General features: G+C 44.4%; 1 protein-coding gene across 4 annotated transcripts; it reads left to right on the top strand.

Annotated features, from left to right (window-relative positions):
- The first annotated feature begins 3,933 nt into the window (after window positions 1-3,933).
- LOC139416213 (uncharacterized) lies at window positions 3,934-27,724 on the top strand. Of its 4 annotated transcripts, none has more exons than XM_071164617.1 (9): window positions 3,934-4,049; window positions 8,690-8,799; window positions 12,178-12,262; window positions 16,073-16,268; window positions 16,557-16,625; window positions 16,732-17,741; window positions 17,959-18,782; window positions 22,878-23,054; window positions 25,846-27,724. In XM_071164617.1, exons 1-9 carry the CDS (start codon window positions 3,952-3,954, stop codon window positions 26,094-26,096), a joined length of 2,820 nt encoding a protein of 939 aa, XP_071020718.1. In that variant the 5' UTR covers window positions 3,934-3,951; the 3' UTR covers window positions 26,097-27,724. The 4 variants fall into 4 exon arrangements, 3 of the variants coding, with proteins under 3 accessions (XP_071020718.1, XP_071020719.1, XP_071020720.1); XM_071164619.1 differs by lacking the exon at window positions 3,934-4,049 and adding an exon at window positions 6,250-7,953 and having other exon boundaries at window positions 8,323-8,799; XR_011635069.1 differs by lacking the exon at window positions 25,846-27,724 and having other exon boundaries at window positions 17,959-20,480; window positions 20,763-22,977.
- The last annotated feature ends 235 nt before the right edge of the window (window positions 27,725-27,959 follow it).

Genomic DNA, 27,959 nt, shown 5'->3' with positions numbered 1-27,959 from the left:
GACGATCAGCTGTCCATCCTGTCTACCTGTAGCGCCGTCTTAGGCATCTCAAAGTACAGACATTGCAATTTATTTCCCTGGCCACATCTGCAGTCCTCATGCCTCCTTGCAGCATGCCTAAGGCACGTTCACGCAGATGAGCAGAAACCCTGAGTCAGTAGAATAACCTCTTTAGTGTCCTAAGTTTTTATAACTGTGACCTTAATTGCCTACCGTCTATAAGCTGTTAGTGTCTTAACGACCGTTCCACAGGTGCATGTTCATTAATTGTTTATGGTTCATTGAACAAGCATGGGAAACGGTGATTAAACCCTTTACAATGACGATATGTGAAGTTATTTGGATTTTTACAAATTATCTTTGAAAGACAGGGTCCTGAAAAGTGACGATTATTTTTTTGTTGAGTTTAGATTCAATGGTTGTAAACATGGGGAGAGGTCTGTCCATAATAAAAAATATTATTATGGACAGCTTTTTGGACACCACACTACACAAGGCAAGTCAGCTATCCTTTAGCTCGAAAAGCTATCGCCAGTTTTGTGCAACGCGACTCAGACCAGAGCATACCGGACCTATTTTCTCTCCATATCCCCGGATTTCTATCGCAAGCTCTGGACATTTACACCTGGATCTTGCAGCTAGCTAGCTGCTATCCGAGTGACTATTGGCTTATGTCGGTCCCGGAGCAAACATCAATATTTCCGGAGCTAGCCAGCTGAAGAGTTCCATCAGCCATTCCTGGGCTACAATCACTAATCCAGACCCATTTTACTGAGGATGCGGAGCCCCACGGGGCCTTCACGACTGGATAACTGACGTTTTCTGCCCGAGGGAGTTATCCAACTGGCCCCTCCGTCGTGATGTTACCTGAACGCCCATCTGCGGACCGCTAATCGTTAGCTGTCTTCTCGGCTGCTATCTGAATAGGTCTATCGGACAATTTTCTTGGGTCACTATAACTATATCTATTTTGCCAATTGGATTGGTCCCCTCTACCACACGGAACACCACTAATCTACCGACGGAAACGCACGAGGTGGCTGAAAACAGACCTCCATCCTCTGCCAGCTTGCTAACGATGGCCTGGCTAGCTGTCTGAATCGCCGTTACCCCAACCAACCTCACTACTCACTGGAACCTTATGATCACTCGGCGAAGCATGCCTCTCCTTAATGTCAATATGCCTTGTCCATTGCTGTTCTGGTTAGTGTTTATTGGCTTATTTCACTGTAGAGCCTCTAGCCCTGCTCATTATACCTTATCCAACCTTTCAGTTCCACCACCCACACATGCGATGACATCACCTGGTTTCAATTATGTTTCTAGAGACAATATCTCTCTCATTATCACTCAATGCCTAGGTTTACCTCCACTGTATTCACATGCTACCATACCTTTGTCTGTAAATTATACCTTGAAGCTATTTTATCGCCCCCAGAAACCTCCTTTTACTCTCTGTTCCTGACGTCCTAGAGGACCAATTCTCATAGCTTTTAGCTGTACCCTTATCCTACTCCTCCTCTGTTCCTCTGGTGATATAGATGTGAATCCAGGCCCTGCAGTGCCTAGCTCCACTCCTATTCCCCAGGCGCTCTCTTTTGATGACTTCTGTAACCATAATAGCCTTGGTTTCATGCATTAGAAGCCCCCTCATTATGTTTGTTTTATTGACTGCTTTAGCACACACTGCCAACCCGGATGTTCTAGCCGTGTCTGAATCCTGGCTTAGGAAGACAACCAAAAATTCTGAAATCTCCATCCCAAACTACAACATTTTCAGACAAGATAGACCTGCCAATGGGGGCGGTGTTGCAATATACTGCAAAGATAGCCTGCAGAGTTCTGTCCTACTATCCAGGTCTGTACCCAAACAATTTGAACTTCTACTTTTAAAAATCCACCTCTCTAAAAACAAGTCTCTCACCATTGCCGCCTGCTATAGACCACACTCTGCCCCCAGCTGTGCTCCGGAGGTTAGGGCCTAACAGATCCTCTCAAGCTCTGTCAGGTTGGATGGGGAAAGTTGCTGGACAGCTATTTTCAGGTCTTTCCCGAGATGTTAGATCGGGTTCAAGTCCGGGATCTGCTGGGCCACTCAAGGACATTCAGAAACTTGTCCCGAAGCCACTCCAGCGTTGTCTTGGCTGTGTGCTTAGGGTTGCTGGCTGTTGGAAGGTGAACCTTCACCCCAGTCTGAGGTCCTGAGCGCTCTGCAGCAGATTTTCATCAAGGATCTCTCTGTACTTTGCTCTGTTCATCTTTCCCTTGATCCTGTCTAGTATCCCAGTCCCTGCTGCTGAAAAACATCCCCACAGCATGATGCTGCCACCACCATGCTTCAACCAGTACATTCAAAGGGAACCTGAATGATCTCGAAGCAGTATGGTGCAAGCTTGGAGACCTAGCGCTGCTCATATGCATCAAGGAAAGGTGGATGCGTCGGAAAGGTGGATGCGGTCCACAAAGTCCATCGCCTCTCCACATTCCAGCATGTCCTTCAAGAAGACATCTTCACTAAGATCTCGGCCAGCTTAGCTTTCCAATCAGCAGATACTTCACTTCTCGATATCCACGTCGCTCTAACCATAGTCTGTCAACAGCTGTGTGGGGTCAGCCATCCTTTGTGAGGAAATGGCAGGACTTGGGGTGTCACACTGACATTGCAGCCCATGAGTGACGGGCAGGTTCTCCACTGCTAGGCAAGGAGAGACATCCACTAGCTTGGCGTTGCGGCGCAGTGTGACCGGGTTCAGTGATGCGTTCAGGACTTTATTTGGGACCCAGCAATCTCCCCACATGGGTGTTAGGACTTTCTCTAACAGAATGTCCTTAAGGGCTGAGCAGGCTCAACAATGACAGTGCTCCCAGGTGAAACACGAGCATCGTTTGGCAACTTCCCCCATAGAGGTACTCCTTCTGTGAAAGGAGAGTAACAGCTGGCCTAAGCTTTACCATGCCAATCTTGCTTGCCGACTTGGGGCCTGCCCTGCCTGAGAAACTGCTCAGGAGCTCGAGGAACTGCTCACACTCTGGATCAATGTATTTATGCACCAGTACTAGTTAGTGCCCCAGTAATAGTTAGTGGCCAGTTAACGTTGAATGGAATGTTGGACTCAGGCTCTATGTCATGCACAAATCAGTGAAGAGGAAGGGTTGAGACTTAAAGCTGCTGGCATTCTTCCTTGTTCTCAGCTAGCCCCCAGCAATGTGGAACTCGTCGGTTGTGGTGGTCTGACTACAAAGCCCAAATGTCAATATGACTTGGAAATCTAAGTTTATGAATCAAAGTAAAAGATCAATCAATTGATAGTGACAGAATTAGATTACTTCCCAAGCAAAGCCTATGTTTTGTCGCCTCCGCTATAGAAAGTTGTAGCTCAACCAAAGAAATGAAACATATCCCCATATGTATCAGATTCACGTCTTTTCTGGGTATTTTACAGCTTTTTCTCTAGCATTATCGAATCCATTTTATTTTCTTAAATATTAACCTAACAAATAGATGGGATGGGATTACAAATTGACAAGGCTTTACATCAGTATAACAAATCAATAATTTAATTATTGGTAATTTATTGACGTCCCATAGTAACCAGCTCAAGGTGCTGAAAGTAGGCCTAATTAATTTCAACAGTCTTCATTTTCATTAGACTTTTCGAACAACAAGAGGGCTTGTGTTGGAGCCTATTTCTTCCTATTTAAGAAATGAAGTAGGTCTACCTGTTTGACAGACGAAATTAGGCTATGGGCTGCTATATCCATAGATTTCTCTGTCAATTCAAGACAGTATGCCATAGGCATACCTTTTATTAAAGAAATTGGCAAAAAAGTACAGGCCTACCCATTGTAATTGTGCTATTCTACCCCCATTTTGCCATAAACCTCTGCATTCTCGCACATGCGCGTTGGGCAATCTACCGGAGCGCGAGGACGGGTAGGAGGGCAGTCCTAATGGCGGAGAACGTACGGTCGCCTTTTGACTACCGGGAGCCACCGACCCTCGACAGTGACGGGGATGGGAGCAAACCGCCACCGCCGCCGCCCCGGGGGTAAATAGCTTACTGTGAAATACATTTTTGTTGTGTATCTGATCACTTGCTAACGTTACTTTGTTTAAAGTGAAGTAGAACGCAAAGCCCTGCCTAAGCGTGTGTTTGTTTAGTTCCAGGCTTCTATCCGCGTGATGATTCTGCTGACAAAAATGAAACACAGCAAAAGTGCTTTTTCGCTTCGGGATCACTAACTAGTTTAGTATGTGCAAGCATCCACAATTACCGTCACCCACTTCTCTAAACGCCGATAAAGCCGTATGATGTTGCTCATTCGTTTGGAAGCTGGCCAGCTGTAATGGGCTGTCTGTTATTTCAATAGCCAGCCAGCTAGCCATTTTAGCTTGTCCGGCCAGCTAACGCGTTAGGTTAGTTATATCGACAGAGCAGAAATCTTCGCTAACTGACTAGCTATCTAGATTTAATTGCATTTAGGACATGCCTTACTTGATTCTGATAACTAACGTTTGCTAACTAGCGAGATACATTATTCATAGATTATTCATTATTTGTAAATATTTCATTAAAACCACACCTGCATACCAGATGTTTTGGTAGCTAGCTAGATCATCTTTATTCAAACTGATGTTTGTTGGGGAGGGGAGCCCCAGTTAAATTCAGGCCTCATTTTCACTGTGTTGATGATCTGACTGATTTGTGGTCTACTGTATCAGAGAGAGCGAATGAGGGATGCAAAGGTATTTCAGGTGTGTGGAGTGGGGCGCATTTTATATAGGTCTGCTATTAGGGTTTGTCAAATCTTTATTTTATAAAGCTGTTATTTTGTTTCTTTATCAGATTATTTAGATTATTTATAGATTTGATTCAATTTGTTGATAGACAGTATCAATATAATTTTAACATCTGTCATCCCAATTGTTAATGCCATATCTATTTTGTTGCTGTTTTGAATTTAACTTTAGAAACAATATTATAATAACATTGTTGTGATTAAATTATTCAATATGGTATTAGAAAATGCCTTACTACAAGTGGCGGTAGACTTTTCTTGGGGTTATTTGATAGCAAGAAATTGCCTATTCATAATGTGGCAGATGTAAATGCAAGTTACTTTACACAAGTATGTGAACACCCCTTCAAATTAGTGGATTCGGCTATTTCAGCCACACCTGTTGCTGACAGGTGTATTCAATCGAGCACACAGCCATGCAATCTCCAGAGACAAACATTGGCAGTAGAATGAGGAGCTCAGTGACTTTCAATGTGACACCGTCATAGGATTATCATAGATTTATCAGTGGTGACCGTGTTACCTAGCATCAGTGCAGTGGGCAGCTGGGAGGAGGTGCTCTTGTTCTCCATGGACTTTAGTGTCCCAAAAGTTTTTGGAGTTCGAGCTACAGGATGTGAATTTCTGCTTGAAAAAGCTAGCCTTTGCTTTCCTGACTGACTGCGTGTATTGGTTCCTGACTTCCCTGAACAGTTGCATGTCGCGGGGACTATTCAATGCTATTGCAGTCCACCACAGGATGTCAAGGGCAGTCAGGTCTGGAGTGAACCAAGGGCTATATCTGTTCTTAGTTCTGCATTTTTTTGAACGGGGCATGCTTATCTAAGATGGTGAGGAAATTACTTTTAAAGAATGACCAGGCTTCCTCGACTGATGGGATGAGGTCAATATCCTTCCAGGATCTCTGAAGCTAGATATGGGGGGGGCGATCAGGGGCGATCAATTCACAAATGGTGTCCGGGGCACAGCTGGGGGTGAAGGGGGGGTCGATAGCAGGCGGCAACAGTGAGAGACTTATTTCTGGAGAGGTTAATTTTTTTAATTAGAAGTTTGGGTATAGACCTGGAAAGTATGACAGAATTTTGCAGGCTATCTCTGCAGTAGATTGCAACTCCTCCCCCTTTGGCAGTTCTATCTTGACGGAAAATGTTGTAGTTAGGTATGGAAATCTCAGAATTGTTGGTGGCCTTTTAAGCCAGGATTCAGACACGGCAAGGACATCAAGGTTGGCACAGTGAGTAAAACACACTTAGGGAGGAGAATTCTGATGTTGACATGCATGAAACCAATACTTTTTTGATCACAGAAGTCAACAAATGAGGGTGCCTGGAGACACGCAGGGCCTGGGTTTACCTCCACATCACCTGAGGAGCAGAGGAGGAGTAGGATGAGGGTACGGCTAAAGGCTATCAAAACTGGTCGCCTATAGCGTTGGGGACAAAGAATAAAAGGAGCAGATTTCTGAGCGTGGTAGAATAGATTCAGGGCATAATGTGCAGACGGGTATGGTGGGGTGCGGGTACAGCCGAGGTAAGCCCAGGCACTGAGTGATGATAAGAGAGGTTGTATCTCTGGATAAGCTGGTTATAATGGGTGAGGTCACCGCATGTGTGGGAGGCGGGACAAAGGAGGTATCAGAGGTATAATGAGTGGAACTAGGGGCTCCATTGTAAACTAAAACCATGATAACTAACCTAAACAACAGTATACAAGGCATATTGACATATGAGAGAGACATACAGCGAGGCATAAAGTAATCACAAGTGTTGATTTGGAGAGCTAGCTAAGACAACAACGGGTGAGACAACAACAGCTAATCAGCTAAAACAACAACAGGTAAAAGGGCGATGAATGGGCAGAGAGGGTCGGTTAACTACACACAGGGCCTCAGTTCGCGGCTGGGGCCGACAGATAAACAAAACAAAATAAACCGAATGGAGTACCGTGATTAATGGACAGTCCAGCAGGCATCAGCTATGTAGCCAAGTGATCATAGGGTCCAGGGGGCAGCAATAGATGGAACAGGGAAGCCGCGGAGTAGTCGCTACTACGCTAGCATTCGGGCGACATGGTGTTTAAAGTTAGTAGCCCGGGGCTAGTAGAAGCGTGTGCTCCGACGTCCGACGGAGGCCGGTTGAAGGCACAGCGGATGGAGTATTCGTGGCAGACCAGTCATAGTGGTGCGGCGGGGCGCCGTGTCGACTAAGGATCCAAGCCAGATGACGAAAGAGGTATCTTAGTTGTAGTAATTTTGTTTTCTAGCCGGGAGATGCGCCTGGGTCACTGCAAACTGGTGCTTGCTTCGGGGCAGGGGCATTAGCCACTACAGCCACTCGGTAGCAGCGGTGATCCGGTGCCAATGTCCAGAGCTTATGGCAAGGATCCGGTGGAGTAGTGTGTTCTAGCTGTGTCTGGGTGGAGTCCGGGTGAACAACTGAGTAGACCTGGAGGTGGGCCTCAGGGATAGCTTCGGTACTGGGTAACTCGGTGGGTGCTAGCTAGCTGTGAAGATCAGGAGTAATGGTTGAGGAATTACGGCAGGAATCCGGCGTTGTAGTGGAGAGACAGTCCGTTACTGGTAGGCTGGCGAGTATTATCCAGGCTAAAAAAATATATAAATAAAAATGGCTGGTATCTGTGCAGAAGGTAAAGGCCGCTAGCAGTGGCTAACAATGACTAAATAGCTTGTAGCTAATTAGCTGGTTAGCTTCTGATGGCTAGGTGGTTCTTGCTATAAGGTCTAAAAATAATAGCGGTTCCATATCACAATGGGTGAGGCAGGTTACCGGAAGGTATAATTGAACTAAAATGGAGAAGAGATTGAAAATACAATTAAAATATATACGAAAAATACAGAAGTACACGAGAGGACGAACAAAACACGTCTGCACTGCTACGCCATCTTGGAAATCAACTTTTTGTTGGGAGTTTCATTAAATGGTTTTCCATGGCCGAGAAGCCGCACACAAGCCTAAGATCACCGTGCGCAATGCCATGTGTCGGCTGGAGTGGTGTAAAAGCTCACAGCCATTGGACGCTGGAGCAGTGGAAATGCGTTCTCTGGAGTGATGAATCCCGCTTCACCATCTGGCAGTCCGACGGAAGAATCAGGGTTTGGCGGATGCCAGGAGAACGCTACCTCTATCTAGAAATGTAATTATTGTCATCGACAACATAAATCTGTCTGCTCTATGCAGTACATTTTTACCTGAAATGTTCTTAATCTGAAGGGAACCCTAGCCCAAGATGTACCCTACCCTTAAGTTACTCCTTAAGGTCCAAGGACCTTATACGATATCTTCAGAGGTAGACTTTCTCTGGCAGCCAAATACTCAAGCTAAACGTGAATGGATTCTAAATTGCCATACAGTTCTAGAAACATAAAGCCCCTTTTATATCACATTAAAAGTAATTTCACAAATGCAAAATATACACTTACTGTACACTGTTTTAAACGGCTTTATTACAGTTGCATCCGACAGTATTTTTCAGTGATGACATGTTTCTGGGGACCTTCTTCAGTTACACACAGGTGTTCGGTGCATGCTACATAGAGGGACCACTTGTGCTAATTAGCTGTCTTCCATCTGTCTGCCGTAAACACTCGCTGTAATGGCGATATGGCCACGTGGGAACGGTAACCCTATAAAAGGTGTGTATCAATGCAACTTTTATTTATTTATTTATTATTTCTCGCTCATACGAAAGATAAGGTCCTTATGCTCCCAAAACCTGTACCGCAAGCGATGCATGTTAATATTCAGACTGAGCGTTTGGGCACTTAACAAAACTCCCACGTACCGAAGACTCCTTTGTACTATGACTCTTATGTGTAATGGAACTGAGAGTCATGGACAAGGGCTAAAGTAACCCCGCGTGTTTTTTGTAGGCGGGTGTGTGGGAGAAAAAGGAAGGGTACACCTGTGAAGGTGTGTGACCAGGCCTACGTGACCGAGGATGAAGAGGAGGAAAGTCTGTCTGAACACAGCTACAGTCCGGGTAAACACACGCACAGACAGACACCCTATCATGTGCCGTCAGAAAGTATTCACATCCCTGGACCTTTTCTAAATGTTGTATTACAGTATGACTTTGTTACTGGCCTACACACAGTACCCCAATATGTCAAACTGGAATGATGTTTTTGAAGTTTTTACAAACTCATAAAAAAAAATGTGAAGCTGGAATACCTTGAGTCAGGAAGTATTCAACCCCTATGTTATGACAAGCCTAAATAAGTTCAAGAGTAGAAATGTTCTTAACAAGTTGCAACAATCGTGTTTAACATGATTTTTGAATGACTACCTCATCTCTGTACCCCACACATAATTATCTGTAAGGTCCCTTAGTGTTGCAGTGCATTTCAAACACAGATTCAACCAAAAAGACCTGGAAGGTTTTCCAATGCTTTGCAAACAAGGGCACCTATTGATACATGGTTAAAAGAAAGCAGACATTGAATATCCCTTTGTGCATGGTGAAGTTATTAATTAGCATTTTGAAGTTATTAATTACACTTTGGATGGTATCAAATCACCCAATCACTATAAAGGTACAGGCGTCCTTCCTAACTCAGTTTCCGGAGAGGAAGTAAACCACTCTGGGATTTCACCATCAGGCCATCGGTGGCTTTAAAACAGTTCGTGTTTAATGGCTGTGATGGGAGAAAAACTGAGGATGCATCAACTTTGTAGTTAATCCGCAATACTAACCTAATTGACAGAGTGAATAGAAGGAAGCCTGTACAGAGTAAAACATTCCTAAACATGCATCCTGTATACAACAAGGCTCTACTGTAATACTGCAAAAAATGTGTCAAAGTGATTTCACTCTTGTGTCCTGAATACAAAGTGTTTTGTTTGGGTCAAATCCAATACAACACATTCCTGAGTACCACTCCCCATATTTTCAAGCGTAGTGGTGGATGCCTCACGTTATGGGTATGCTTGTAATCATTAAGGACTGGGGAGTATTTCAGGATAAAAACAAACGGAATGGAGCTCAGCACAGACAAATTCCTAGAGGAAACCTGGATCCTTTCAGCAAGACAATAACCTTAAACATAAGGCCAAATCTACACTGGAGTTGCTTAACAAAAGACAGTGAATGTTCCTGAGTGGCCAAGTTACAGTTTTGACTTGAATCTACTTGGAATTCTATGGCAAGACCTGAACAATGGTTGTCTAGCAATTATCAACAACCAATTTGACAGAGCTTATTAACCAATTTTGAAAAGATCAATCACCAAATGTTGTAAAATCCAGGTGTGGAACGCTCTTAGAGGGGGCTCCCGAGTGGCACAGTGGTGTAAAGCAGTGCATCTCAGTGCAAGAGACATCACTACAGTCCCTAGTTCGAATCCAGACTGTTTCACATCCGGCCGTGATTGGGAGTCCCGTAGGGCGGTGCGCAATTGGCCCAGCGTCGTCCGGGTTTGGCCAGGGTAGGCCGTCATTGTAAAGAACACATTCTTATTAGCTGACTTGCCTAGTTAAATAAAGGTTACATTTAAATAAATAAATACAAAATAATAATTGAGACTTACCCAGAAAGACTCACGGCTGTAATCACTGCCAAAAAGGTGCTTTTACAAAGTACTGACTCTGCGTGTGAATGCTTAGGTAAATTACATATTTGTTTATTTAATTTTCAATGAATGTGCAAAAATGTCTAAACATGTTTTCACTTTGTCATTAGGGGTTGTTGTGTGTAGATGGGTGAGCAAAAATGTATGTGTAAGTACAGTGCCTTGCAAAAGTATTCATCCCCCTTGGTGTTTTTCCTATTTTGTTGCATTACAACCTGTAATTTAAATAGATTTTTATTTGGATTTCATGCAATGGACATATTATAATATTACATATTATGGTCATGTAATGGACATATTATTACATTCTGGACATATTGGTGTAATGAAAAAAATAACTTCTCTAAAATAAAAAATGGAAAAGTGGTGCGTGCATATGTATTCACCCCCTTAGCTATGAAGCCCCTAAATAAGATCTGGTGCATCCAATTACCTTCAGAAGTCACATAATTAGTTAGATTGCACACAGGTGGACTTTATTTAAGTGTCACATAATCTGTCACATGATACACATGTTCTGAAAGGCCCCAGAGTCTGTAACACCACCAAGCAAGCGGCACCATGAAGACCAAGGAGCTCTCTAATCAGGTCAGGGACAAAGTACAAATCAGGGTTGGGTTATAAAAAAAGATCCTAAATATTGAACATCCCACAGAGCACCATTAAATCCATTATTAAAAAATGTAAAGAATATGGCACCACAACCTGCCAAGAGAGGGCCACCCACCAGAACTCACGTGCCAGGCAAGGAGGGCATTAATCAGAGAGGCAATAAAGAGACCAAAGATAACCCTGAAGGAGCTTCAAAGCTCCATAGCGGAGATTGGTGTATCTGACCATAGGACCACTTTAAGCCGTACTGTCCACAGAGCTGGGTTTTACGGAAGAGTGGCCCAAAAAAAGCCATTGCTTAAAGAAAAAAATAAGCAAAGGCGTTTGGTGTTCGCCAAAAGACGTGTGGGAGACTCCCCAAACATATGGAAGAAGGTACTCCGGACAGATGAGACAAAATGTAGCTTTTTGGGCATCAAGGAAAATGCTATGTCTGGCGCAAACCCAACACCTCTCAACACCATGAGAACACCATCCCCACAGTGAAGCATGGTGGTGGCAGCAACATGCTGTGGGGATGTTTTTCATCGGCAGGGACTGCGGAACTGGTCAGAATTGAATGAATGATGGACAGTGCTAAATACAGGGGAATTCTTGAGGTAAGCCTGTTTGTCTTCCAGAGATTTGAGACTGGGACCAGCAGGCCAATGACTCTAAGCATACTGCTAAAGCAACACTTGAGTGGTTTAAGGGAAAACATTTAAATGTCTTGGAATGGCTTAGGCAAAGCCCAGACCTCAATCCAATTGAGAATCTGTGGTATGATTTAAAGATTGCAGTACACCAGTGGAACCCATCCAGCTTGAAGGAGCTTGAGCAGTTTTGCCTTGAAGAATGGGCAACAATCCCAGTGGCTAGATGTGACAAACTTATGGAGACATTCCCCAAGAGACTTGCAGCTGTAATTGCTGCAAAAGGTGCCTCTGCAAAGTATTGATTTTGGGGGGATGAATAGTTATGCAAACTGAAGTTTTCTGTTTTTTGTCTTATGTCTTGTCTAAGTGGTAGGCATGTTGTGTAAATGAAATTATACAACCCCCCCCAAAAAATCAATTTTAATTCCAGGTTGTAAGGAAGCAAAATAGGAGAAATGCCAGGGGGGTGAATACTTTCGCAAGGCACTGTATACATTGGGTTAAATGTGTGCTGCTGTTCTTACCTGTGTGTAACTCTTCTAGGTGGTGGGCAGTACCCAGAGGGAGCGGAGGACAGACTGCCTCCACCCGGAAGCCCTTACTACCTTGCTGACCCCTCCCAGCTCTGGTGAGAGAGACAATAGGATTTCTCAATTACACTTAAAAAAATGTGTTCTTCTGAAACCGACAGCCAATATGTGATAATGAAAGGTAAGAGGATATCAAGCTTGATGAGAAATACATTAAATGTTTCTGATCTTATCTAGAAATTGCTCAATGAAATGTTGATGCAATTACATTTTTTTTGTAGTTGCATTTTTTGTTTTGATTTATTTGACGATTAAACCCCCCCCCAGAAACAACCACACGTGGATAATGCATTTAAAATCGTGACTATGACACAGTTTGTGCGTAGTTGCTGAATATTGGCGTGAACTACAACACACTGTTTTACATGTCAATCCAGAGCATACCATACATGCTCAATGGGTGACATGTCTGGTGAGTATGCATGCCGTGGAAGAACTAGGACATTTTCAGCTTCCAGGAATTGTGTACAGATCCTTTCAACACGAGCCGTGCATTATCATGCTGAAACATCAGGTGATGGCGGTGGATGAATGGCGTGACAATGGGCCTCAGGATCTTGTCGCTATCTCTGTGCATTCAATTGCCATCAATAAAATGCAATTGTATTCATTGCCCGTAGCTTATGCCTGCACATACTATAACCTCACCGCCACAATGGGGCACTGTGTTCACAACATTGACATCAGCAAATTGCTCGCCCACACGACACAATTTACCCAGTACAGTTGAAACCGGGATTTATCTGTGAAGAGCACACTTCTTCAGTGTGCCAGTGGCCATCGAAGGTGAGCATTTGCCCACTGAAGTCGGTTACGACGCTGTACTGCAGTCAGATCAAGATCCTGGTGAGGACGACGAGCACGCAGAAGAGCTTCCCTGAGACGGTTTCTGACAGTTTATGCAGAAATCCTTCGGTTGTGCAAACCCACAGTTTCATCAGCTGTCCGGGTGGCTGGCCTCAGACGATCCCGCTGGTGAAGAAGCCGGAAATGGAGGTCCTGGGCTGGTGTGGTTGGAGGTACTGCCAAAGTTCTCTACTTCGGCTAATGGTAGAGAAATTAACATTTCAATTCTCTGGTAACAGCGTTGGTTGACATTCCTGGAGTCAGCATGCCAATTGCACGCTCTCAACTTGAGACATCTCTAGCATTGTGTTGTGACACAACTGCATATTTTTCCTTTTATTGTCCCCAGCAGAAGGTGCACCTGTGTAATGGTCCTGCTATTTAATCAGCTTCTTCATATGCTAAACCTGTCAGATGGATAGTTTATGTTGGCAAAGGAGACATTTTCACTAACAGTGATGTAAACAGAATTTATGCACAACATTTGAGAGAAGCTTTTTGTGTATGGAATGTTTCGGGGACTTTTTTTTCCAGCTTCATGAAACATGGGAACAACACTACATGTTGCGTCTTATCATTTTGTTCAGTATAAATTAATGGTAAAAATATTAACAAACATATACACATACGTAAGTAGGCCTAGGCTACAGAGTACACCTAGCCTAGTAGGCATACTTGGGTTACACATAACCAGGGGTTGGTTTTTAGGAACAGAACCGGGAACGAAAGTGAACTGTTATTTTAAAAGCATGGGAACTGGTTAATAACGTTATTTTATGTTCCGGGACTCTTTTTTTTCAGTCCCACAAAAAAAACATTACAAGGCACCTATGCAAAGCCCTCAATCTGTCACTCAAACGTATTCCAGTGTCTGCCTGCCAGCTGAAAGTCTTTCTGTCCGTGTAGGCTACCTGCTCCTCCCACCGCCGAAGCATAGGTAACTAACTGTAGCCTACTGACATTAAAAGCATGATTCAGAAATTAGGGAGAGATTAGGGATTATATTTTTCAGTGCTAGATACAGATACTATAGTTATCACATTTCACATTGGATTTATTACAGTGCCTTCAGAAATTATTCACACTCCTTTACTTTTTCTGCATTTTGTGTTACAGCCTGAATTAAAAAGGGATTAACGCTGCAAAATGTATTTTTTTGGCGACCCAACCAAATTCGCATAGAAATGTGAGTTATAGATCTGTTGTTTTCATTGAAAGCAGGTCTAAGATGCTGTAGATATGTTCTATGCGCGTTATTTCTAGGCATCGCGTTAAGTTACAGTTTTGCATCTTTTACTTTCGGTTTTGTACACCAGCTTCAATAATATATCCAATATTTTTGCTTATTGAAAGATTATATAATAGAGCAGACAGCCATGCAATCTCCAAAGACACACATTCGCAGTAGAATGGCCATACTGAAGAGCTCAGTGACTTTCAATGTGGCACCGTCAAAGGATGCCACCTTTCCAACAAGTCAGTTTGTAAAATGTCTGCCCTGCTAGAGCTGCCCCAGTCAACTGTAAGTGCTGTTATTGTGAAGTGGAAATGGCTCAGAGCAACAACGTCCTCAGCCGCAAAGTGGTAGGCCACACAATCACATAGAACGAGACCGGCGAGTGCTGAAGCGCTTGGCGTGTACATTTTTTTGTTCTCGGTTGCAAAACTCATTACCGAGTTCCACACTGCCTCTGGAAGGAACGTCACCACAGAAACTGTTTGTCGGGAGCTTCGTGAAATTGTTTTTTCCATGGCCGAGCATCCGTGCACAAGCCTAAGATCATACGCAATGCCAAGCGTCGGCTGGAGTGGTGTAAAGCTCGCCGCCATTGGACTCTGGAAAGGGTGGAAATGCATTCTCTGGAGTGATGAATCATGCTTCACCATCCAGCAGTCCGACAAACGACTCTGGGTTTGGCTGATGCCAGGAGATCGCTACTTGTCCGAATGTATAGTGCCATATGTCAAGTTTGGTGGAGGAGGAATAATGGTCTGGGACTGTTTGTCTATGGTTCGGGCTAGGCCCCTTCGTTCCAGTGAATGAAAATCTTAACGCTGCAGCATACAATGACATTCTACATGATTCTGTGCTTCCAACTTCGTGGCAACAGTTTGGGGAAGGCCCTTTCCTGTTTCAGCATGACACTGCCCTCGTGCACATAGCAAGGTCAGTACAGAAATGGTTTGTCGTGATCGGTGTGGAAGATCTTGACTGGCCTGCACAGAGCCCTGACCTCAACCCCTTCAAACACCTTTCGATGAATTTGAAGGCCAACTGCGAGCCAGGCCTATTTGCCCAACATCAGTGCCTGACCTCACTAATGCTCTTGTGGTTGAAGGGAAGCATGTCCCCGCAGAAATGTTCCAACATCTAGTGGCAAGCCTTCCCAGAAGAGTGGAGGCTGTTATAGAATCAAAGGGGGGGACCGACTCCATATTAATGCCCATGTTTTTGGAATGAGATGTTTGGATAGCAGTACAATACAGTACTGAGTACAGCACAGGATACACACACGATAGCCCACACACACACTGTACGTTTTAATATTGTTGTATGGTGGGATTGTACATTTTGTGCTGTGGGTATGTATTGGTGTGCAGCCTTGGCAGCAGCTAATGGGGATAAAAAAAAATTGCTTACATGTTTGAATTTTAATTCGGAGCAGATATTTAGACGTTTTTGGAAATGTGGTCGCATAAACCTTCCACTTAATTTGTTTTTGAAAAATGTTCAGTGGAAATTGTCACAATTAGTCTTGCATATCATTGTATGGTTTGTTCAAAATATTCATATTTTTTGTTTGGCATACATTTGTCAAAGCGCAAATCCTTTACCGTAGAATGGCCCACACCTCACCAAGACCTTGATCAGTGAAATCCGGTGTGTCAGTGCTGGAGTAGAACAAAAGGCGGCACACTGTATCTCTCCAGGACCAGGCTTGGTGACGACCAATCCAATGGTGAATGGCTGGTATGTAACGTTACTGTGTTTCTCTGTACAGCGTGTCGGAGCTGGGTGAGGAGGGGGCGAGTGGTGTCCAGGGGCCAGTGCTCTTCCACCCCCCGCCCAACTGCAGAATCCGAGAGGTGCACTGTGGAAGCCAGGTGCGACTGGTCGTTATAGCGATCCATGACATCGCCAAAGGGGAGGAGATCACGGTGGACTACAGCCTGACGGACTGGGGAGAGAACGCCATGGTGATTGACCTGCTGATAACATCACCAGCTTAACTCATCGCAAACCCATTTCAGCCATTCTTAAATATACTTGGGGAAATATTGTTGTTAGAGGTCATGGCTTCTGACTAACAGCAACCTTATACACATCAAAATTGACGTTGTTCATCTGTAGGTATTAGTTGCATTCATGTTGTCTCCTTGTTCTAAGAAAAAACATTGCAATGCCCAGTGTAATTGCTGTGGCACTCAGATAATAATGCTCTGAATCTATATTGAAGCCTTTTGGTTGTGTTATGAATATTCTAGGGATTCCATAGCTCTGTGTCTTCGCGAGGGTTTGACTGCAGCTTTAACCCAGACAATAACATTAAGAAGGTAATCAAAACGGTCGTGACCCTACCTCAAGCTCATTTAATCTATTGGTTACAGAGGGTATTTACAAAGTCTCTTTTGTCTTGTTTTGGGGTTTGTCTCCGAACAGGAGGAAGAGCCCGGCCCCCACCCTCTGTCTCTCTCTGACTACCTCACCCCCTCCTGGTCCCTCTCCCCTTCCTCCTCCCCGCTCACCCACTCTGAGCCCAGCGACTCAGACCGAGAAGATGACGACGACGATGATGATGAAGAAGAGATGGAGGAGCTGAGGGGCCGTATGCTCAGTCGCCGAAAGAAGCGCAAGATAGCTGTCACGGTCACCACCAAGAAGAACAGCGCCGCTAATCCCAGGGTGGGACCCGATCACCCCTGCTCGTTGTTATCCTCCCGATTAGCTGCCTCCCCGGCCCAGACCCAGTCTCAGGCCGCCACTACCCTGGCGCCCCCCACCACCAATATCAACAACAACATCAACATAAACATTGGCAGCTCCAGCGGGGCTACTGTCAGCCGACGGCAGCACTGTTCCTACTGCGGCCGCCACTACCGTTCGCTGGCACGCCACCTGGAGAAACACCATGCCAACCAGCCAAAGGTCAGGGCGGCCATGGATCTAGCCACACGCCACACACACTCCTCCTCTTCCTCCTCCCATCCTCACTCCTCCACCACCACCACCTCTCATGGCCATACCTTCGCCTCCCCCCAGCCCTCCTCATCCTCCGCTCCCGCCCCTCCCCCTCCTTTCTCCAGGGAGAGAGAGAGGGATGCGCCGGCCACTCGAAGTTCCTCGGGGGCGGTCTCCTTTTCGCTCTCACTGTCTGCTCAGTCGGCTGTGGCCAAGAAAGTCTCCAACTTATCGGTGCAGACGCCAAAGCAATGCTTCGCCCCTGCAGTGGCACCGGTTAAAAGTCTGCCCATACCAGCCAGGAGGGGCCGCAGGCCAAAGAGAGCAAAGGAGGAGCAGCAGAAAACAGAGGAGTGCTTCAGGAGCAAGGAGGAAGAGATACCTCCACGTTCTACCCCCGAGCCGGAGGAAGAAGAGCCGGGTGAGGAGCTGGAGCTGTGTGGAGTTGGGGAAGGGGATAGTCCTGAGAATAAGAGTGTCGAGATGGCTAGGTATGTGATGGATAATATGGTTCTGCTGCATTGGAAAGAAAGTCGGGCCTAGCTGAAATGTGAAATATGTTCTGTATCAAAACTGCTTGAGAAATGACAGCATATTCTGCAATTCTATCATTATTGTTGTGATAAAGATAAAGTAAAAATATAACTTTTTGACATGTTATTGTTTTTACTTTCTCACGCTCCCTCTCTCTGCCTCTCCTTTTTCTAGCTCTCACAGACATCACATGCCCCCTCTCCTATCCTCCCTCTCCTGCCTGGTGCTCTTCCTCCGCCGGCAGCAACACTCTTCCTTCTTGTCCCTATCTCGCTCCCCCAGTTCGGCCGAGGCCTGGCGCCTACTTTGCCACTCCAGCCTGGCACTACTTATCCTCTACAACCGGCACCGTGAGTGCGAAGTGGCCAAGCTCACCACCCAGGACTACCACAACCGCACCACCACACCGAGCCCAACCCAGGCTAACTTGGCCAACGACCCCCCCACTGGCCTAGAGGCCATCCTCTCCCCCTTCGAGCGCCAGGTGCTTTGCCACCTCCCCCGGGCAGGTGTGCTGGGTAAGCGGGGGCGTATCCAACCCCTCATCCTGCCCCCGCACTGCGAGCCCTGCATGGAGCTGCTCCTTCAGACCTCTGCCAATGTGGGCGTGGACCCCCACAGCCCCTACGTCTTCTCCCGGCCCTTCCACTCGCCCGCCACCCCGCTCCGGGGCACCGACCTGCTGCGCAACTTGGCACGTGCCAGCGGCGCCAAGAATCCCGGAGTGCTGACCCAAACGCGAGTGCGCCGGCAGGTGGCCATCCTTACTCAGTTACTGCTCTTGGAGGAAGGTGAGGGGCAGGGCCTGCCGGGCGGGGCGGCTGGCAAACGCCTGGAAGACTTCCTGCAGCGGGAGTATCAAGTAACCCAGAGCTGCACCACGATAGGCCGAGACCCTGCGTTGATGGGACATGTGGGCAGGGTGGTGCTTTATGGGGAGCGGCAGGGCGTGCTGTTCAGGGGGATGAGCCTGCAGCACATTTGTCTGGAGCTGGATGGTAAGGAGACACTTCCGGGAACTCGGCCCTGGTATGACGAAACTAGCACTTACTGCTAATTCATGACAGAACGCCATCCCTAAAAAAATAACGTTTCTGTTCATGAAGGGTTTGCACCAGTTACCTTCAGAAGGGAATACAAGAGAAAAGTTGAATTGCATTTAAGTGTGAACTAGTAATCTCCCAAATTTTCTCTCATTGTGATGATGGAGGAGAGGAGGAAACAAGGAGGTTCTGAGATGGATCAGCAGTAGAGTAATTGATAGCTTTGTTTAATATGAGTATGCTTGTCATGCTCACTAGGGGTATGTATGTTTACTTGTTGTAAGTTGTTAATAAAGCAGTAATAACGGAGGCTTTACACTGGGGGAGGTGACATAAGGGCGATTCTTCTCTCGCTATGTCAGTTGTGAGCAAACTAATAACATTTCAAATAGATGGGAGCTCTGAATACTGCACCTTGCGATTCCATTGCCTGCAGTACAACAATCTGTCCTTATCAGACATTGTTATGTTACTGTTTGCTCATTACAAGTGTGTAAATTAGAGGTCGACCGATTGTGATTTTTCAACACCGATACCGATTATTGGAGGACCAAAAAAAGCCGATACCGATTATTTTTATTTATTTATTTGTAATAATGACAATTACAACAATACTGAATGAACACTTATTTTAACTTAATACATCAATAAAAATCTATTTAGCCTCAAATAAATAATGGAACATGTTCAATTTGGTTTAAATAATGCAAAAACAAAGTGTTGGAGAAGAAAGTAAAAGTGCAATATGTGCCATGTAAAAAAGCTAATGTTCCTTGCTCAGAACATGAGAACATATGAAAGCTGGTGGTTCCTTTTAACATGAGTCTTCAATATTCCCAGGTAAGAAGTTTAGCTTGTAGTTATTATAGGACTATTTCTCTCTATACCATTTGTATTTCATATACCTTTGACTATCGGATGTTCTTATAGGCACTTTAGTATTGCCAGTGTAACGGTATAGCTTCCGTCCCTCTCGACAACAGCCACCCTCGAAGCATCGTTACCCATCGCTCCACAAAAGCCACAGCCATGGCAGAGCAAGGGGAACAACTACTCCAAGTCTCAGAGCGAGTGACGTTTGAAACTCTATTAGTGCGCACCCCGCTAACTAGCTAGCCATTTCACATCGGTTACACCAACCTAATCTCGGGAGATGATAGGCTCGAAGTCATAAACAGCTCAATGCTTGAAGCACAGCGAAGAGCTGCTGGCAAAACGCACGAAAGTGCTGTTTGAATGAATGCTTATGAGCCTGCTGCTGCCTACCATCGCTCAGACTGCTCTATCAAATCATAGACTTAATTATAACATAATAACACACACAAATATGAGCCTTTCGGTCATTAATATGGTCGAATCCGGAAACTATCATTTCGAAAACAAAACGCTTATTATTTCAGTGAAATTCGGAACCGTTCCGTATTTTATCTAACGGGTGGCATCCCCAAGTCTAAATATTGCTGTTACATTGCACAACCTTCAATGTTATATCATAATTACGTAAAACTCTTGCTAATTAGTTCGCAACGAGCCAGGCGGCCCAAACTGTTGCATATATCCTGACTCTGCGTGCAATGAACGCAAGAAAAGTGACACAATTTCACCTGGTTTATATTGCCTGATAACCTGGATTTCTTTCAGCTAAATATGCAGGTTTAAAAATATATACTTCTGTGTATTGATTTTAAGAAAGGCATTAGTGTTTATGGTTAGGTACAGTCGTGCAACGATTGTGCTTTTTTCGCAAATGCGCTTTTGTTAAATCATCCCCCGTTTGGCGAAGTTGGCTGTCTTTGTTAGGAAGAAATAGTCTTCACACAGTTCGCAACAAGCCAGGCGGCCCAAACTGCTGCATTTACTGTTGCAAGAGAAGTGACACAATTTACCTAGTTAAAATAAATTCATGTTAGCAGGCAATATTAACTAAATATGCAGGTTTAAAAATATATGCTTGTGTATTGATTTTAAGAAAGGCATTGATGTTTATGGTTAGGTACACGTTGGAGCAGCGACATCGATTATATGCAACGCAGGACACGCTAGATAAACTAGTAATATCATCAACCATGTGTAGTTAATTAGTGATTATGATTCATTGATTGTTTTTTATAAGATACGTTTAATGCTAGCTAGCAGCTTACCTTGGCTTCTTACTGCATTCGCGTAACAGGCAGACTCCTTGTGGAGTGCAATGAGAGGCAGGTGGTTAGAATGTTGGACTAGTTAACTGTAAGGTTACAAGATTAAATCCCCAAGCTGACAAGGTAAAAATCTGTCGTTCTGCCCCTGAACAAGGAAGTTAACCCACCGTTCCTAGGCCGTCATTGAAAATAAGAATGTGTTCTTAACTGACTTGCCTAGTTAAATAAAGGTGTAAAAAAAAAGATTTTTTTAAAATCGGCCAAATCGGTGTCCAAAAATACCAATTTCCGATTGTTATGAAAACGGCCATTCAGATTAATCGGTCGACCTCAAGTGTAAATTCCAGAGGAAAACGTTGCCCCAAGTCTCCAAGTCCTTTTACATTGTAAACTCTGTAAAAAAAACGGGCCCTGTCTTTCAAAGATAATTCGTAAAAATCCAAATAACTTCACAGATCTTCATTGTGTTTACCATGCTTGTTCAATGACCCATAAACAATTAATGAACATTCACCTGTGGAACGGTCGTTAAGATACTAACAGCTTACAGACCGTAGGCAATTAAGGTCACAGTTATGAAAACTTAGGACACTAAAGAGGCCATTCTACTGACTGAAAAACACCAAAAGAAAGATGTTCAGGGTCCCTGTTCATCTGCATGAACGTGCCTTAGGCATGCTACAAGGAGGCATGAGGACTGTATATGTGGCCAGGGCAATAAATTGCAATGTCCGTACTGTGAGACGCCTAAGACGGCGCTACAGGGAGACAGGACGGACAGCTGATCGTCCTCGCATTGGCAGGCCACGTGTAACAACACCTGCACAGGATCGGTACATCCGAACATCACACCTGCGGGACAGGCACAGGATGGCAACAACAACTGCCCGAGTTACACCAGGAAAGCACAATCCCTCCATCAGTGCTCAGACTGTCCGCAATAGGCTGAGAGAGACTGGACTGAGGGCTTGTGAGCCTGTTGTAAGGCAGGTCCTCACCAGACATCACCGGCGACAATGTGGCTTATGGGCACAAACCCACTCTCCCTGGACCAGACAGGACTGGCAAAAAGTGCTCTTCACTGACGAGTCAAGGTTTTGTCTCAGCAGGGGTGATGGTCGGATTCGTGTTTATCGTCGAAGCAATGAGCGTTACACTGAGGGCTGTACTCTGGAGCAGGATCGATTTGGAGGTGGAGGGTCCGTCATGGTCTGGGGCGGTGTGTCATAGCATCATCGGACTGAGCTTGTTGTCATTGCAGGCAATCTCAACACTGTGTTACAGGGAAGACATCCTCCTCCCTCATGTGTACCCTTCCTGCAGGCTCATCCTGATATGATCCTCTAGCATGACAATATCACCAGCCACACTGCTCGTTCAATGCGTGATTTCCTGCAAGACAGGAATGTCAGTGTTCTGCCATGGCCAGCGAAGAGCCCGGATCTCAATCCCATTGAGCACGTCTGGGACCTGTTGGATCGGAGGGTGAGGGCTAGGGCCATTCCCCCCAGAAATGTCCAGGAACTTGCAGGTGTCTTGGTGGAAGAGTAGGGGTGACATCTCACAGCAAGAACTGGCAAATATGGTGCAGTCCATGAGGAAGAGATGCACTGCAGTACTTAATGCATCTGGTGGCCACACCAGATACTGATTGTTACTTTTGATTTTGACCCCCCTTTTTTACTGTCTGTGGAACCTGTTCAGTTTGTCTCAGTTGTTGACTCTTGTTATGTTTATACAAATATTTACACATGTTAAGTTTGCTGAAAATGAACGTAGTTGACAGTGAGAGGACGTTTCTTTTTTTGCTGAGTTTGTAAGGAAGGTGTTGGTGAATGAACAAAGCATGTTGTATGTTATATTCCTGTTGACATATGTGCCCTCTCCCTCTTTTATCCCTATCCAACAGTGATGTCGGGTAACTCTGCAGACTCCTTCTCAGGTGACTCGGATGGGGAGGCAGAGAAGGTGGAGGTGGTGAAGAAGCGACCAGGTCGACCCCCCCGCAAGAAAAAAGGACCCCCTCCCTCTGTCAACCCTCCGCTCCCTGGGGCCCACAAAAGGAGAAGCATCCAGCCCAAGTCCGGTATGTACCATTGTATTTTTGGCCTACCCAATGCTTTGTGTATTAATGCATATTTTGGTGAATTGTTTTGAACAATAGGTTATTTTTGTGAGAAAGTGGGTGCTAGCGTCAGACAAGTTTGATCAACAAGGGACTCGACAAGCGACTCGTTTACTTCCTAACACCTATCGATCTTTTAAAATCTAGAAATCTTAGTCACATTTGAGTAATTTCATCCTTCGTTAGTTTTTGTTTTCAGTCGACTAAAACTGGACAATTTTTTTCTTGTTTTAGTCACAGCCATTTTAGTCACATACTAGTGTATTAAATAATTAATGTTTAGGCAACCTAACCTAACTTTCATCATGTGCCTTGTCCAACTAGGCCTACTATTCCCTCTTATACGTTAGCTGGCAACATTGATATTGTGGGATCGCGTGTCATGAGACCAAGGCACTCTGCCAGACCACTGACTCAGAGGTCGTATGAGCCCCTCCTTTAAAGTAGAATCCTCAAACCAGTTTCTAAAGACGGTTGACATCTAGTGGAAGCCCTAGGAAGTGCATCCTCATCCATATCTCAATGTGTATTCGGTAGGCCAAGCTTTGAAAAACTACAAACCTCAGATGTCCCACTTCCTGGTTGGATTTTTCTCAGATTTTCCCCTGTCATGAGTTATGCTACACTCACAGACATCATTCAAACAGTTTTAGAAACTTCAGACTGTTTTCTATCCAATAATATGCATATATTATGCATATATTAGCTTCAGAGTAGGAGGCAGTTCACTCTGGGCACACTATTCATCCAAAAGTGAAAATGCTGTCCCCTATCCCAAAAAGGTTAGCAAAACATTTTTGCATTGTCATTATGGTAGATTGAGGGGACAAAAACGAACAATTACATTTTAGAATAAGTCTAACGTAAAAATTGAAGGGGTCAGAATACTTTCCCAGAGATAGAATGTGTGTGTATATATTTCAGCAAAAAAAGTAACCTCTCATTGTCAACTGTTTATTTTCAGAAAACTTAACATGTGTATATATTTGTATGAAGATACGATTTAACAACTGAGACATAAACTGAACAAGATCCATAGACATGTGACAAATAGAATAATGTGGTCCCTGAGCAAAGGGGGTCAAAATCAAAAATAACAGTCAGTAATCTGGTGTGGCCACCAGCTGCATTAAATACTGCAGTGCATCTCCTCCTCATGGACTGTATCAGATTTGCCAGTTTTTGCTGTGAGATGTTGCCCCACTCTTCCACCAAAACACCTGCAAGCTCCCTGACATTTCTGGGGCTGAATGGACCTAGCCCTCATCCTCCGTTCCAACAGGTCCCAGACGTGCTCAATGGGATTGAGATCCGGGCTCTTTTCTGGCCATGGCAGAACACTAACATTCCTGTCTTGCAGGAAATCACGCACAGAACGAGCAGGAAGGCTGGTGGCATTGTCATGCTGGAGGGTCATGTCAGGATGAGCCTGCAGGAAGGGTACCACATGAGGGAGGAGGATGTCTTTCCTTCAACACACAGCATTGAGATTGCCAGCAATGACAACAAGCTCAGTCTGATGATGCTGTGACACACCGCCCCAGACCATGACGGACCCTCCACTTCCAAATCGATCCTACTCCAGAGTACAGGTCTTGGTGTAACACTTATTCCTTCGACGATAAACGCATATCTGACCATCATCCCTGGTGAGACAAAACCGCGACTCGTCAGTGAAGAGCACTTTTTGCCAGTCCTATCTGGTCCAGCGTTTGGTGGGTTTGTGCCCATAGGCGACGTTGTTGCCGGTGATGTAATGCAGGTCCTCACCAAACAACAGGCCCACAAGCCCTCAGTCCAGCCTCTCTCAGTCAGGCAGTTGTTGTCGCCTTCCTGTACCGCAGTTGTGATGTTCGGATATACCAATCCTGTGCAGGTGTTGTTACATCAGCTGTCCGTCCTCTCTCCCTGTAGCTCTGTCTTAGGCGTCTCACAGTACGAACATTGCAATTTATTGCCCTGGCCACATCTGCAGTCCTCATGCCTCCTTGCAGCATGCCTAAGGCACGTTCACGCAGATGAGCAGGAACCCTTGGCATCTTTCTTTTGGTGTTTTTCAGAGTCAGTAGAAAGGCCTCTTTAGTGTCCTAAGTTTTCATAACTGTGACCTTAATTGCCTACCGTCTGTAAGCTGTTAGTGTCTTAACGTCCGTTTTACAAGGGTTAATGTCAGGAATTGTGAACTGAGTTTAAAAGTATTTGGCTAAGGTGTATGTAAACTTCAGACTTCAACTGTATATATAATTTATTATTAGAATAGATGTTATACTTTTTTTGTGTGTATTGTTAGATATTCCTGCACTGTTGGAGATAGGAACGCAAGCATATCGCTACACCTGCAATAACATCTGGTAAATGTGTTTGCGTTCAATAAGATCAAATTTTTTTACTGCACACAGTGAGTCCATGAAACGTATAATGTAGACACACATTTGTACTCCTGAACTTATTTCGGCTTAGCATAACAAAGCGGTTTCAGCTTTTCATTTGTAATTAATTTGGAAACTTAAAAAAATGTAAATGTATAATAATTAAATCTGTTTTGACATTATGTGGTGTTGTCTTTAGGCCAGTGAACAAAAAATCCAGCTGTAATCAATTTAAATTCAGGCTGTAACACAACAAAATGTGGAAAAAGTAAAGGGGTGTGTATACTTGGTGAAGGCACTGTATAGAATAGGGGTCCGGTGCTCTGTGGGGATGGATTTGGATTTGGGTAATTGATACATATGAGTCTGTCCTGTGTTCCCAGGGAAGCGTGGGGTGCTGAAGCGGCCCTGGTCGGAGGCGGAGCGAGTCGCCGTGGAGACGCACCTGAAGAGGAACATCATGGAATTGCGCGTGCCAGCCAAGGCAGACTGCGAGCGCTGCTTGCACCTCTGCCCTCTGCTGGTCAGCAACCAGCGTGACTGGAGGGCCATCAAGTTTTACTGCCACAACCGCATCCAGCTACTGAAGAAACAAGGCCGGAAGGAGAGTGCAGGACAAGGGGCACTCTGTTAGATAGGGATGGGGAGCGAGAGAGAGAAAGGAAGTGAGAGATGTGAGAGGTCGAGAACCGACTGCTACGATCTGGAGTGACCTGATTCTGGTCCTGGCGAAGTAAGCGCAGTCTACTGGTTTTCTCCTGAATTAACCTGAACTCCGACTTAATTTTAAAGACTCGTACCTGGGACTAGGAGTTCAATATTAGTCCATATCTGTAATGTTGACTTCAAGAGTCAAAACGATAATTAATTGAGATTAGTTGAAATGTCTCCTGTAACCTGGGGCCATATCCACAAAGTGTCTCAGAAAAGGCCCAAGGAATCCTGTTAAAAGCTTTTTAGAAAACTCCTAGCTCAGAGTAGGTTTTAGGATGTTAAGTCACTGCTCTGACAAACTCAATGTCTTGTTATCACGACAGTTTGAGGTACTGCAAAGGAAAGATAGTGATGGCGCTTTTTGACGTTGTTGCAAATGATTAATCGTTATGAGGCATTGCCAGCTGTGAACTCTATAACACGCTTCAGACGTGACTGTATGTTGCAATAGTGTAGTGTTTGACATAATTTTTGCCTGACACGGTCAGCCTTCTCTTAATTCTTGCCTAATATGTTGGCATGCGAAATATATATATTTTTTACCAACTCTGATGGTTGTTCAAATCTAATTAGCATAATAAAGAAATACCCATCAAATTCCGTTGTTTTTTACGGTAATGAGCAGTTTGATGTCGCCCTTCCACAGTGAAAGGTGGCAGAGCTAAAGCGCCTTGAGACATCCCGAAAGTCGGTCTTTTCACAAACGTCTGTAGCGTATTATGAACCCCCCTATGTCGATTTTAGGTGCGACTCATCACTAAAGAGGCTTCATGCAAAGCTTTTATTTTTTGCCATACGGTCGTTGAATTCCATATGAATTCACTTTCTGCACCCCTTTAGAATTGAACGAAACCTTCCAAACATGTTTGTCCATGGTAGAAGTTGTCTGAAAGTGACTTTTTGGACCTGAATGCCAAAACATTCAGGAGATAGTTGCGCAAAGTTGACCCATTTTGCATTTCCCACCCTACCGTAAGACATTCATGTCTTTATGACTGAAAAATTTAACTGTTCTGAGTTTGATGTCATTTGAAAGTTTTCAAACAGGGTTGCCAAACTATTTGATACTTTTTTCCAATATACATATATGTACACACACACAGTACCAGTCAAAAGTTTGGACACTACTCATTCAAGGGTTTGTATTTATTTTTACTATTTTCTACATTGTAGAATAATAGTGAAGACATCAACACTATGGAATCATGTAGTAACCACGAAAGTGTTAATCAAATCAAAATATATTTGATATTCTTCAAAGTAGTCACACTTTGCCTTGATGAAAGCTTTGCACACTCTTGGTATTCTCTTAATGAGTAGGTGTGTCCCAACTTTTGACTGGTAATGTATATATACAGTGCATTTGGGAAAGTATTCAGACCTCTCGACTTTTTACACATTTTGTTAAGTTACAGCCTTATTCTAAAATGTATTAAATAGTTTTTTCCACCTCCTCAATCTACACACAATACCCCATAATGACAAAGCAAAACAGGTTTTTAGAAATTTTGCACATTTATAAAAAAATATATACAGTGGGGCAAAAAAGTATTTAGTCAGCCACCAATTGTGCAAGTTCTCCCACTTAAAAAGATGAGAGGCCTGTAATTCTCATAGATACACTTCAAATATGACAGACAAAATGAGGGAAAAAAATCCAGAATATCACATTGTAGGATTTTTAATGAATTTATTTGCAAATTATGGTGGAAAATAAGTATTTGGTCAATAACAAAAGTTTATCTCAATACTTTGTTATATACCCTTTGTTATCAATGACAGA

The sequence above is a fragment of the Oncorhynchus clarkii genome, chromosome 9, assembly GCF_045791955.1.
Source record: "Oncorhynchus clarkii lewisi isolate Uvic-CL-2024 chromosome 9, UVic_Ocla_1.0, whole genome shotgun sequence".
NCBI classification, from domain to species: domain Eukaryota; kingdom Metazoa; phylum Chordata; class Actinopteri; order Salmoniformes; family Salmonidae; genus Oncorhynchus; species Oncorhynchus clarkii.
The sequence above is the reverse complement of the archived record's forward strand: the minus strand, read 5'-3'. Positions and strand labels throughout refer to the sequence as shown.

Bases quoted from the DNA above. Each gene is read 5' to 3' on its own strand.
- LOC139416213 (XM_071164617.1), top strand. From the start codon at position 3,952: ATGGCGGAGAACGTACGGTCGCCTTTTGACTACCGGGAGCCACCGACC. The intron at 16,626-16,731 runs GTAATCAAAACG...GTCTCCGAACAG, and splicing joins CAGACAATAACATTAAGAAG to GAGGAAGAGCCCGGCCCCCA. The intron at 23,055-25,845 runs GTATGTACCATT...CTGTGTTCCCAG, and splicing joins AAGCATCCAGCCCAAGTCCG to GGAAGCGTGGGGTGCTGAAG.